This window comes from Mustela nigripes, chromosome 16, assembly GCF_022355385.1.
Source record: "Mustela nigripes isolate SB6536 chromosome 16, MUSNIG.SB6536, whole genome shotgun sequence".
Classification (NCBI taxonomy): domain Eukaryota; kingdom Metazoa; phylum Chordata; class Mammalia; order Carnivora; family Mustelidae; genus Mustela; species Mustela nigripes.
Window position 1 is genome coordinate 13,230,520 of NC_081572.1, and position 12,954 is coordinate 13,243,473.

At 48.7% G+C, this 12,954-nt stretch overlaps 1 protein-coding gene across 3 annotated transcripts in view; it reads left to right on the forward strand.

Annotated features, from left to right (window-relative positions):
- Positions 1-446: 446 nt before the first annotated feature.
- Positions 447-12,954, forward strand: part of PITPNC1 (phosphatidylinositol transfer protein cytoplasmic 1) — a 252,041-nt gene continuing 239,533 nt past the window's right edge. For 2 of the 3 annotated variants that reach the window (XR_009400532.1, XR_009400533.1), the window contains exon 1: positions 459-2,317. Coding sequence is in view for 1 of the 3 variants with exons in the window: in XM_059381053.1 (XP_059237036.1) it covers positions 2,270-2,317 (48 nt within the window). In the remaining 2 variants the exon portion in view is untranslated. Of the gene's footprint in view, positions 2,318-12,954 lie in introns of all 3 variants that reach the window. The other variant, XM_059381053.1, reaches the window with a different exon arrangement.

A 12,954-nucleotide genomic window follows, 5' to 3' on the forward strand; every position in this document is an offset into this window, starting at 1 on the left:
GTGTATGTGTGGCTTAGCCAGTGCATTGCCTAGCTGCCTTTGCGGAGGATCGGGCGCCAGAAAGCGAAACCACTACACTTGTTTTCAAGTAAGAAGTAGGGAAAAAAGGAAAAACAGCTTGAGCTTCTTTCCGTATCACAGGCTTTCAATGTGTTATTATTCACCACTACAGTGTCAGATTTAGATTTTTCCACCTCGAGGAATTCGGTTTAGCTTTAATTAGTTGCTGTGAATATTTCTGAGCCAACTCTGGGAAGCATTTATCTAGAGAATAGTTTTCCCTAAAATATAAGCTGGATATAGGGAGTTGTTTTTCTGTAAGGCTTTGTATCATGTTCACACAGTTATAAATTCTCTCCAGCCATCTGCGTGATTTTCGCCACGGCCCACCAGAGTTCCACTGGTTATTTCTTTATTAATCATAATTTTAAATACTATAATATCGAGACCATCTGGAGCACCATCCAAGCTCCATGAGTAGCTGCAGGGCTGCACCGCACACATATTTTTCTGAGAAAAGATGATGTTTGCAGGTTATTCTGCATAGAGGCAAACGAGGCATTTTTCATCCAGCAACTTTTCAGAAAAACAAGCTTAAAAATACCAGACAAATGAAAAACAGACTTCAGCAGTTACTTGCAGCTTCCTGAGTAACTGAAGAATGTGCCTCTTGTGGTTAAAATGAGGGATCTGTTTAATATGGATGAAGTACCAACACTCCAGGCATTTTCATTGACATTTCACTGTGACTTTTTGAACTTAGGAGTGCGGACAGGAAAACGTCCTTTTACTGCCCCGAGAAGCCTGCGGTCGGACAGCAGAGCAGGCCAGGAGAGCTGGAAAGGCGACCTCCGCCTCACGTTCCCTCTGGTCCGGGGGGGCTTCCTTTTCTTCCACGCTGTGGCACTTCCCAGTTATCCAGGATTCGCTCTCCGAAACCGGTCAGGAAACCAGGCAAGAGTTGGGTCTCAGGCACCCAAAACCCATCGCCTCTCCAGCACTGGGTGTGCTCCCCGGACCAAAGTGAAAACGCTCTGTAAAGACCTTCTCCAAAGGTCAAGAAACAAGGATGCACCTGGAAACCAGAAGCTACGCGGGCGGGGGGGAGGGGGCGGGCAGAGCACCCTTGGCACCCAGGGAACGTCTAGAGAACAGATTCCGAGGGTAAAGGAGCCAGGGAAGCCCCCTTTCCCGATCCTCGTCGCCAGGGCCGGCCGGGCTCGGCTCCGGGGCAGCCCTGCCGTCTGGCAGGAGCCGGGGAGAGACATGCTGTTTTGTTTAAATCCTCCACATTCTTTGCCATTTCCCCATTGGCCGGATGGGGCTACCCTCCCCACCGCGGCCGCTGCTGATGTCAGCCTCGCTGGCGCTCGCTCCTCCCGCACCCACCTCCCCGGCCCGAGGCACACTGCAGCTCCGAGCGGACTCTCCGGCCCCGGCGCGGTGGCTGCAAACTCGCGGGCACGCACGGCGCGCGGGGAGCCGAGGGACTCGGGGGAGGGGACGTGCGCGGAAGGCGCCAGCTTCCTATCGCCCGCCCCTCGCCGCCGCGAGCTCAGGTTGGAGGAACCCCGGGCCCTAGCCCGACTGAGCCGGGCGGCGGCAGCGGCGGCGGCTTCCTTTTTCTCCCGCTGCGAGCCCTGGAGCGCCTCGGGGACCGGCCCTAAAAAGAGCAGGAAATCTTGTTTACCGCCCGGGGAGAGGAGTCGATCAAGCCTTTGTCTGGAAAGTCAGCATCTCCAGCTCCGGCTGCAATGTGTTCCTGGTGACATTAGCATTGGCAGACCCGCCGGAGAAGGGGGGGGGGGGTCGCCAGGTTCATGTCTGCTTTCGGAGGCGGATCGAGCGGGTGACTTTTGTGCATTCGTTTTAATTTTCGGAAATCTCTCTTTTTATCTCCCCGGCCCGCCAGCGGGCATGTCCTGATCCGGCGGCCGCTCCTACCGCCCGGGGCTACCGATCTGAGCGGTTCCCAGCGGGTCTCCCTCCTCCCTCCCTGGTCCCTCCCAGACTTTCCAACACCGCGTTCCGGGAGGACCGAGCTCGGCGAGGAAGAAGGCGGGGGAGCCCCGAACACCCGGACCCGAACCTTGACATGCTCTCCGGCGGAGGGGAGGAAAACAGGAGCTGAGCGCACCGCCGGGGCTGCTTCGCCGGCCGGCTCCGAGCGCAGGGCTCCGGGCGCCCTGCCCTGCGCCTGGGCGGCAGCTTTGTTGGTTTGGGGGGCGCCCCCCGCTTCCCGCCCCAGGGGCGCGCGGCCGGCAGGACCATGCTGCTGAAGGAATACCGGATCTGCATGCCGCTCACCGTGGACGAGGTAAGCGCCGCGCCGGGCCCGGCCTCGCCCGCTCCCGGCCCCCAGCCTCAGGGCGCCGCATACCCCGCTGCCGCCTCCAGGTCGGCGGGTCCTCTGCGGGCGGCAGGGAAACCCTGCTGGAGCATTACCTCCCAAGCCAGAAGGCTGGAGGGAAGGAAAGAGGGGAGTTGCTGTTTCCACTTGTCACCCCAGCGGGGGAGGGCGGCGTTGGGTGGGGCGGTAGACTCTAGGTGGAGTCTTGGGGGGTCGCCCAGAGCCCTTATTCCTGGGGATCCGGATGCACCAAAGGGAATTGGCGCGCCCCTCCCTCCAATTAATAAAATGAATAAGGCAAACCCAGGCGCCCCAAGCGTGTACTGGTAGCTTGGGGGTGGGGGACAGAGGCACCCCGTCCTGGCTTGGGCCCTGGCTCCGCTCCCGCGTTTTGCTGTAAGGTCTGGGTACGGGAGAAGCCTTTGCCCTCAGGATCTCCAGGCCCCGAGCCCCGCTGGGGGGCACCTCGGAGCCCTAAGGGAGTCCTCCTGGGCCCGGACTTCTCGCGGTCGTCGCCAGCCTGGGCGCCGCTCCCGCCACGCCCGCGCATAGAGGCTCCCAGACCTGGCCTCGACCTTTCGCAAACCGCCTGGCTAGGAAACTTTCTGCGTCTCTTGTTTCTTTAGCGGCGGGGAGCGTGGTCTGCGGGCGAGCCGGGAGCAGCGGGGGCTGCGGCGCGGCCACAGGAGGGCGCTCCAGCACGTGGGTGCGGGCCCGGCGCGGGCTCCGGGTGCTCCCGCTGCAGCGCGGGCGCGGGGTGGGGGTGGGGGGTGAGGGGCGGGGGCTCGTCCTCCACCCGCTGCTCCGGTTCCCCTCTCCAGATCCCCCGAAGCAGCAAGCTCCATCACTCAGGAAATGATGACTCAGTGAGGACTATCCAGGCCCCGGCTTCCCCTTCTTCCCCCTCTCCTCCCTACCTTTTCGGTGCTTTCACAATGGCTTAGCGCCTGTCCAGGGACAGCAAGGAAGCGTGAAGCCAATCAGGGAAATTTGAAACTTACTAGTGTGGTTTAGTGTGCCAAGGAAGCCGGCGAGCCAAACAGTGTTTATGCTTAAATACAGAGCATTTAATCTATCGGGTATGGTATTGAGTCATTACCTTATGGAAGGGGATAGGTGCTTTGGGGGGGGTGGTATTTAACCGATAAAGTGACTGTGCTCCCCCCGAGGGGGGGGTTGTCTTACCTGGATCAGGTGTTAAGGCAATCCAAGGCAAGATCAGAGTAGTTCCGAGTTGACAAAACATCCATCCCAGGAACACTGACTACGGAAGAGAAAGGTCAACCCCCTCCAGAATGGTCACCTTAGGGTTCCTGCTTGTTCAGCGTTTGAGGAGGTGACGCTGGAGTAGAGTCTTGAAGGATGGATTCCATGTGGATGGCGTTAAGGTTTGGGGGGTGCACCCCGACCATGTGAATCAAGTGGAGGAGGGGCACGCAGCTGTGTAGGGCAGTGGGGGAGGCACATGAGTGACCCCGGTTAACCAGAGTACTTGCGGGAAAGGTTGAGCTCTTCCGACCCTCCCCGGGCAGCGGGCAGCTGAGCCCGAGCTGTTCAGCCTGGAGGTGTGTGCGCTTCGGCTCTCCCCAGTGACTTTATTTGTTGAGAGGAGTTTGGGATCCAGGAGTAATGTTGGTATTGCAGGAAACGCCCCCAAACGGAGATGAGAGTCAAGAAAAGAACGAGTTCTAGAATCTTCTTACTAGGTTCGAAATATTTTGCTTCTCTTTCTCCTAGTTGGTTTTCTTCGCAGACTTTTCCTGAACATTCAGGCACAGGTCTTAAGCAATGTATGTATTTATTTATTTATTTATTTATCTATGCTGCCAAAATACCCACCACTTCAGAGTGAAGTAATCACTTTCGAATGTGCAGGTGGAGGACCCCCGCCCCCCCTTTCTTAATTGGCAAATGAAATCAGGCTCTGCATGTAATAGAATGTATAATTATGATTTAATTAATGTGTAATTCATTTGGACTAAAAGCATGATTCAGTTTCTTTTTTCTTAAGATTTTATTTGTTTTATTTGACAGACAAAGATCACAAGTAAGCAGAGGGGGTTAGGCTCCCCGCTGAGTAGAGAGCTAATGCTGGGCTGGATCCCAGGACCCTGAGATCATGACCCCAGCCGAAGGCAGAGGCTTAACGCACTGAACCACCCAGGTGCTCCCATGATTCAGTTTCTTAAAAAGTTATGTTTTGAAGTTAGTTTTCCACATGGTTAGGGAAGCAGGGGTCAGTTTAGATTGATAGAGGTTCCAAACTGATAGGATTTCAGATTTTCCAAGCCAGGTGATAGGTGAGGAACTTGACCCCGTGCACTAGAGGTTGGATTCCTGGAGTCTGACTGGTAGTAAATCCCCTGTGTCCACCATCCCCCCCCTTAAGCTGTGTCCTGCTGCGCTTAACATTATTTTTTTAAACAGATTTTATTTATTTGAGAGACAGAGTGTTAGAGCAAGCGTACACACGCACACAGATGGAGAGGGAGAAGCAGGCTCCCTACTGAGCAGGGAGCTTGAAGTGGGTCTCTATCCCAGGAACTGTGGGATCATGACCTGAGCCAAAGGCAGATAGACACTTAACCAACTGAGCCACCCAGGCGCCGCTATCCTTAACATTAAAAACTGGGAAGGAACTTGACAGTGTCTTCAAAGAAGACGGTTACCATCAATTTAGGCAGACTCTTCTTGGAAACCTCGCTTTTGCTTCAAGGCATTATTTGCTTCGGCTCTGATTGTCTACACAGTACTTCAGGAATTTTTTTCTGTCAAACCCCCATGGTTAGTCAGGATTGCCCACATTTTTGAAAATGAAGAGGGTTAGTGAGAGAGCCAACACTGTGTCCATTCTTCTTCCCTGGCCTTATCTTGTTTAACTCCTGGTGGGGGGGAGCGTAAGGAGAACTCCTGCGCTGTTATCCACATTTTGCAGATGTGTAAACTGAGTCAGAAGGGTTAAGTCATGTGCACCAGGTCACAGAACTAATTAGTAGCCCAGCCACAACCAGAGCCATGGTAAAAACACATTGGTTTTCTTCCTACTGGTCCTTGCCTGTCACTGGTATTATTTAATACAGAAAAAGGAAAAAACCGTTCTGGAAAATAAAGTCAACACTATCAACTTAATGAAAAATCAAAGATCTTTTCAATTGTTGTAGAGGGTACTGGATTCTACTATTTCTCTAGGCCTTATTTTAACTCATAAAATGTTCCCTAGTTCCAGGAAAGAGGAGCAGTGTTGGGGCATAAAGAAAATAAAGCTCAACCACGGTCTAGATCAGTCTAGATCAGAGTGTTGGTGTTCTGTTTTGTTCTGTTTTTTTTTTTTTTTTTTTTTTTTAGACAATTTCCGAATGAAGAATTTTAAGAGGTAACATCTCACGGATTAATTTTAATAAAAAACTTCATTGGAACTGTTTCTTCATTTATGTTCAGTGTCCTCTCTGAACTGAATATAGGCCCATTCATTGGGAAGTTCTAAACAGTAAAGGTTCCTGGGGGATGATAGTTGGTTCTAAAGAGACGGTTGTTACCATCTGCATTTGGAACATTTGGACATGTAGGTTTTTTCACTTTAGACTTGGAAGAGCTAGTGGAGGTCTTCTGTAGTTGAGCCATTTCGTTTTGTGAAGGAGACTGTGGTCATGGAAGATCCAGTTCGTTGTCCATCTCAAAGCCAAGGTCAAGGTCTAGGCCAGAGCCTGGGTCTTCTGATTTCTGGTGCAGAGCTGTTTTATATTGTAGGCCAGGCTTTCTCCCACTTTTCCTCCTCTGGGGAGTTTCCTTGCTGGAAGGAAATACTTATCCCTAAGCCCTCTATGCAAAGCCGGGACACTAAGCATCCCAAGTAGTCTCTAGCTGAAGGTGGCTTGGGGACCTTCCATCTACTTAGGGGACATCTGGTCAGCTGACCAGAGGGAAGGCTGGGGGCTCTATCTGAAGCTGCTCCTGTATAACAAGTCTACTGGTTTTCCTTGGATTGTGTATTTATTTGGGGCGGCTTCTTTTGGATGCATGGCTCCAAGATTACCGTGACGTTCAAGGCCGATTTGACCCAAACCTCTCTTTGGTGCTGCCTCTTGGTGCTGCCAGCATCCCAGACCTCACCCACGTTCAGGACTCCGTTCAGGACTCCGAGGAGCAGTCTGAAGATGACCCCACCCCATCCAGTCCTTATCAGTAAGATCAGCAGTTTCAAGAGCTAAGCACATCCTAATATTTAGGCAGAAATCCTTTTGTTTTCATTACTTGCTTTGGTGTCTTAACAGTTCCTGTTCTGACTGCATTAACGTTAATGGGCATACTTTTAGGGATTTATTTGCGGTCCTCAGGGATTCGTGGCACAATGAAAAATAGAAACAATTCCCTCCCCTCCAAGAAAAGAAGAGACAGAAAGAAAGGAAAGGAAAGAAAAACAACTTTTTAATACAGAATATTATTTTGTTCTTTGCCCTAGCTGGGAGCCAGTACACTTTATCCTGGCTCCCCTGGGTCCCGGGAGAATTTTCTTGCGCACATTTCTGAGAACAGATTTGGGATTGGGATGGTGCCAACTCTGGAATGACCTAAATGGAGATTCCAGAATGCCCAATAATGCTGCTTATTCCGTTTCAAACAATTTTCATGAAATGCGCCTGCAAATATTGGGGCAGAAATTCTTTCGGGTAAGAGAGTTTAAGTTTGATACTGGCATTGCCACTGATTTTTGTACGAAGTGATACTCTCAGATATAAAGAATAAAGGTTCCCTGGGTTAATCTCACATACGTCCCCCAGGGTTCCTCAGGAACATAATTTTGAGAATGTTTTTTAAGAACAAGTACTCTTGGGGTGTCTGGGTTGCTCAGTAGGTTAAGGCCTCTGCCTTCAGCTCAGGTCATGATCCCAGAGTGCTGGGATCGAGTCCTGCATCGGGCTCTCTGCTCAGCCGGGAGTCGGCTTCCCTTCTTTCTCTCTGCTTGCCTCTCTGCCTACTTGTGATCTCTGTCTGTCAAATAAATAAATAAAATCTTTAAAAAAAAAAAAAAAAAAGAAAAGAACAAGTACTCTTTTGACTTTTTTTTTTTCCCCCTGACTCCTAGCCTAGCTGGGAGGGACCGAGGCCAAGGTCATGAGTTTGATTTCTTGGATGATCCTGGTAGCTTCCTTTGCCTGTCCGACAGTCAGAACCACGTTCCTCAAGCCCAGTTATCTTGCACAGTTCCCTTGCTGGTCAGGAGGGCCACGTGGGCGGGTTAATGGGTAAGTGCAAAGCTTTCTCCCCTTAATGGAACGGACAACAGGGAGCAGATGCTGCGCTGGCAGGCCAGTCAGTGAAATTGACTTTGTGTGTGAAGGACACTGCCTACCTCCCCCTCCCCCCAAACCCTAATCCCGTGATTTGGGTGAGAATGTCTGCCAGTGAGGGGAAACAGATTCTGGGCCTTGAAAAAAATGGACGTTATTGTTAATGAAATCTTAGTTAAAAGTGGGTGGTAATTAACTTTTGCTTCTTTAGAGACTGAGTCCCTGAGGCACTTAAAAACCAACTTAAAAACCTTGTGTCTGGTTAAGTGAGTAATACTTCTTCTTTTCAGAAAAGCTCTCATTTCAGGTGAACAGAGAATACTGTTTTTTTGTAAGCAGGTTTTAAAAAATTAATAGTGTTTCATCAGTCCCTTTACAATCTGCTGTACCCCCACCCCTTGCCCCAGAGTGTCAGTTTGGAAAGTGTGTGTATAGGGGGAGGGGTTCACAAAGTTCTTTTTTTTTTTTTTTTTAACTATAAAAGTGTGCACAGTGACAGGCAGTAAACGTATTTTTCAGGGGCAGTGATTACTGGAAAAGTACGTCGAGGTTCATTGCTTTAGCCGCCTGAGTGAGGGCACAGGTGCCACTGGTTGGCCTGTGTGGGCTTTGGCCTGCTTTCTGTTGCCTGGAGGTTTATATGGTCAAATAACTCGGGGAAACTTTTTTGGAAACTAGCTAACACTTCTGCCCCTGTTTGGAAAAAAAGACAGGTATAGACATCAGCTGATTTGTACCAAGAAGTCAGGAAGGTGTTGTTTTTTTTTTTTTTTTTAAGATTTTATTTATTTATTTGACAGAGAGAGGTCACAAGTAGGCAGGGAGGCAGGCAGAGAAAGAGGGGGAAGCAGGCTCCCCACTGAGCAGAGAGCCACATCTGGGGCTCCATCCCAGGACCCTGAGACTAGGACCTGAGCCAAAGACAGAGGCTTAACCTTAATACTGAGCCACCCAGGCGCTCCATCAGGAAGTTTTTACATATCTTTTGTAAATTCAGCCTGCTATAGGAGCAAAAGGAGAATTTCAGATTGTAGATTGCCAACTGCCCCCCCTCCCTGTCTCTTGCTGGCAATTGGGAATTTTATGGTATTCCCAAGTGGAGACTTTTTTTTTTTTCCTCCTGGGTAGGCGCCATAGGAGATGAAGTGCAACTATGTTACCGATAGTAAAACCGGAGAACAAATTATATCTGGAAAATGTCAAGTCCTTTGAAAAAGACATTATCTTGGATGCTTGACTTTTCATACTGTATACACCTCCAACTTAAAAACAATTCATCCTTATAGACAGGGTCTCAGGGCTGCACACCTCTAGTGGGCACTGTTTACCTGGAACCTAAGTGGGAGTAGTACAATGTGAGAGGGTCCTGCAGCTGGCCAAGGGTCTGGGTTAGCCCTCTGAAGCTTCCAGCCGCTGCTGCTGTCATGTGTTAAAACTTGAATGTTTATAGCAAACTTGTGGGTTTATAAGTGGAAATGGCACCTCTTGTGACGTCATTCCTGACCACTCCATCTAAAGTAGTTTTCTTCTATTCTTTATCTCTGCACTTAACTTATTTCCATCGGAGCATTTCTCATAATCTGTACTTACTTGTTTGCTTGCTTGTATGTCATTCATTCCGGTCATTATCTTTTCAACCTATAACCCACGTAGGAAAATACCACATAGTTTAACTTATTTTTCTTTCATACTAAGTCTTTGAGATCCATTGTGTTATTTTCCAGTTGTAGCACATTTCAGTGCCCACTAGAAACTTTGCAGTGCTCAAGGGCCATGGGTGGCTGGTGGCTGCCATACTGGACGGGGCAACTCAGAGGCTTTAACCTGGTCTGGCACATAGTAGATGCTTAATGAATGGTTGGGCGGAAGCTGGTAAAAACAGGAGCATTTCTAGAAAGCTGAGCCCAGTTTCTCCCTTCATACTGTTTGTTTTTTTCACTTAGGTTTTACACTTTTTTTTTTTTTTCCACTTAGGTTTTACCTGATATTTTGCAAGCTAGAGATTCTTTTATATTACAAACATCTTCATTTTTTAACAAAAAAGATTTTATTTATTTATTTGACAGAGATCACAAGTAGGCAGAGAGGCAGGCAGAAACAGAGGGGAAGAAACAGGCTCCCCGCTGAGCAGAGAGCCCTTTGCGGGGCTCGATTCCAGAACCCTGAGATCATGACCTGAGCGGAAGGCAGAAGCTTTAACCCACTGAGCCACTCAGTCGCCCCCAAACATCTTCATTTTAAAGTTGCTCAACCATACCCCCTGAGAAGCTCGAGGCCAGTCTTTTGTGGGAGTTAATGTAATCATTCTGCTTTCATCCTAACTTCTGTAGGAATGTATTTGGTTTCTATTACTCTGTAACAAACTATCACAAACTTAGTGGCTTAAAACAATACTCCTTTATTATTTCACAGTCTCTGTAGGCCAGAAGTCTTGGGATGGCTTGGCTGGATGGTGTGGCTGTTCAGGGCCTCTCAAAGTTGAAATCAAGGTGTTAGCTGGTCTGCACTAACTTCTGGAGCTTGGAGTCTCTTCAAAGCTTGTGTGGCTCTTGACTTCAGTTTGTACCCCCTTTCTTGCCAGCCATCAGCTAGGGGCCAGCTCCTAGAGGCTACCTGCTGTTTCCTGCAATGTGACCCTGCCCACGACAGGGCAGTTTGCCCCTACAGGTCCAGTAGAAAAACAGCACCTGCCACTTTGAACTCTCTGACGTGTTATCTTTGACCTTCAGACTCTTTTTCGAAAAGATTGGCCTGATTAGGTCAGGCCCACCCACATTCAAGAGGAAAGAATTACAGATAAACACAGTGTGCCTGCCAGGGAGCTGGAATCTTGGGTGCCTTTTTGCCTTGACAGTTTATCTTGAAGTAATTATTTCTTGTATCGAGGTTAGCATTCAGGGGAGCACGGATGTGTTCAGATCACAAATGTTTGTTGGACTCCAACTGTGTGCTAGATGTTAGGCCAAGCACTAGGGATGGAGCGGCAAACAAGACAGGCATAATTCCTGCTCTCCTAGCGCTTATAGTCCAGAGGCCACTAGAGAAGTTTCACTGCCATTTTATTTTTTAATTTTTAAATTTTATTTCATTTTCTTTCTTTTTTTTTTTAAAGATTTTTATTTATTTATTTGACAGACAGATCACAAGTAGGCAGAGAGGTAGGCAGAGAGAGAGGAGAAAGCAGGGTCCCCACTGAGCAGAGAGCCCCATGCGGGGCTCGATCCCAGGACCCTGGGATCATGACCTGAGCCGAAGGTAGAGGCTTTAACCCACTGAGCCACCCAGGTGCCCCCTTATTTCATTTTCTAAAGATTTTATTTATTCCTTTGAGAGCGAGAGAGAATGAGCCAGGAGAAAGGGCAGAGGCAGAGGGAGAAGCACACCCCCTACTGAGCAGGGAGCCCAATGCAGACTCGATCCCAGGACCCTGAGATCATGACCTGAGCTGAAGGCAGATGCTTAGCTGACTGAGCCACCCAGGTGCCCCTCACTGCCATTTTAAAATAGATGACAGGGGTACCTGGGTGGCTCAATTGGTTAAGCATTCAATTCATGATTTTGGCTCAGGTTGTGACCTCATGGTCATTATATTGAACCCTGCCTCAGGCTCCACACTCAGCACAGAGTCTGCTTTTGAGTTTCTCTCTCTGTCCCCCACCCCTGCCCCATGTACACACTTGCTCCCTCTCTCTCAAATAAATCTTTTAAAAATTTGAATTGGTACGTAAAATACATCTCAGTAAAACTGTTTAATGGCTGTGGATAAACATGGACATCTATGTTTAGAGACAGAGCCATTGACAGAAAGTGCTGAATTTGAATTATGAGTCCACTGCAAAGTTGTGATCCCCGTCCTCAAGGAGATGGCTCTAGTTGTCCTGATTTTTAGACAGCTTTCCGAAGGAGGTGGTTCTCTTCTGCAGCAGTGTGGGAAGAAAAATCTGCCAGATTTGGATCAGAATGGCCACAATTTAGGTCAGAGCTTGATACTTAGGGGAAAGAAGCAATCACAGCTTGAACAGCTGCCCTGAGGCCCACTGTAGGGTTTCAGGGTACTGGGAGGCCATCACCCCTCCTTCCCACCCCAAGGGGACAGAGGCCGGTGGCCACTGTGAGTGGAAGGAACAGTACCTGGCGACCTTCCTGGCTGTGGCTTCAAGTACATGTTTCTGCTTTCTATGTGCATTGAAGGAGAAATTGTGTTAGCCAGATGAGTCCTAGAAAACACATTCTGGAGGAGATGGTTCTGCATGGGAGTTGAACCTTCTGCCTGATTCATCTCAGACAGATGTCCTGAAGATGTGCCATCATTGGCTTTATTGCAAAGGAGACTGATGGGCTATTTAAACTCTATCCCAGCAGTCTCTGTGTAGGATGGCAAGATTGTACTACACTAGGCTGGGCAGATCTCCCTGGATGACAGACCCAGAGAAGGGAGCCTCACTGCATAGGACACACTGTCTTGGCCACCGGTTTTACCCATGTCACAGGAAGGGGGCTAGGGTCCCCCCACCGCTTTCTGGCAGACTGCCTGAACGGCGTTACCCACTGCTGTTTGTTAATTTAGAAACACGAAAGCTGGCCCTCACCAAGATTTTGATATCAAGTATTACAGTGACTCATTCTTTCATTTCCCTGCCCTCAGACAAAAGGGGCCTGCTCTTAAAATTCCTTTTTGGACTTCAGTGGAAGTCGACTCATAATCTAAACAAGTAGCTAACATAGGTTCTTGATCAAGTTTATCTAATGACTCTTCACTTTTTTTTATGTCTCTCTCCTCTTTTTTTTTTTCCCCCTCCTTTTAAATTTGAGTAAAGCATGACCTTCTAGATTCCTCTTGTTCCTGAGCAAAGAAAAAAAAGTCACCCTTAAATCCTTTGGATGATATCTGACAATCTTTAGGGTGTTGTTTCTTTCCCAGAATGAATCACCTAAAGAAGTAGGATTGGCCCAACAAATGTAATTTGATGACAGCCTATAATAATGTTGTTTAACTACCTAATCTAAGAAGCTAATCTCCAAAGACTGGTCCCCGCCCCTCCTCTACAGGGCACACACGCACATGTGCATCATTGAAGTCATTATATTTGCTGCATTAAGGCCAGATCCAGGTGTTTCTGAGCACTAATTTGTGTATTTTTGCACCCCAAAATAATCTGTATATTAGAAGAAAACTTTGGGGTGCCTGGCTGGCTTAGTCAGTGGACCGTGCATGTCTTGATCTTGGGGCTGTGAGTTTGAGCTCCATGTTGGGTACAGAGATCACCTAAAGGTAAAAAATAAAAAGAAAATTTACCAAGTGAGGGAGTAAGAAGT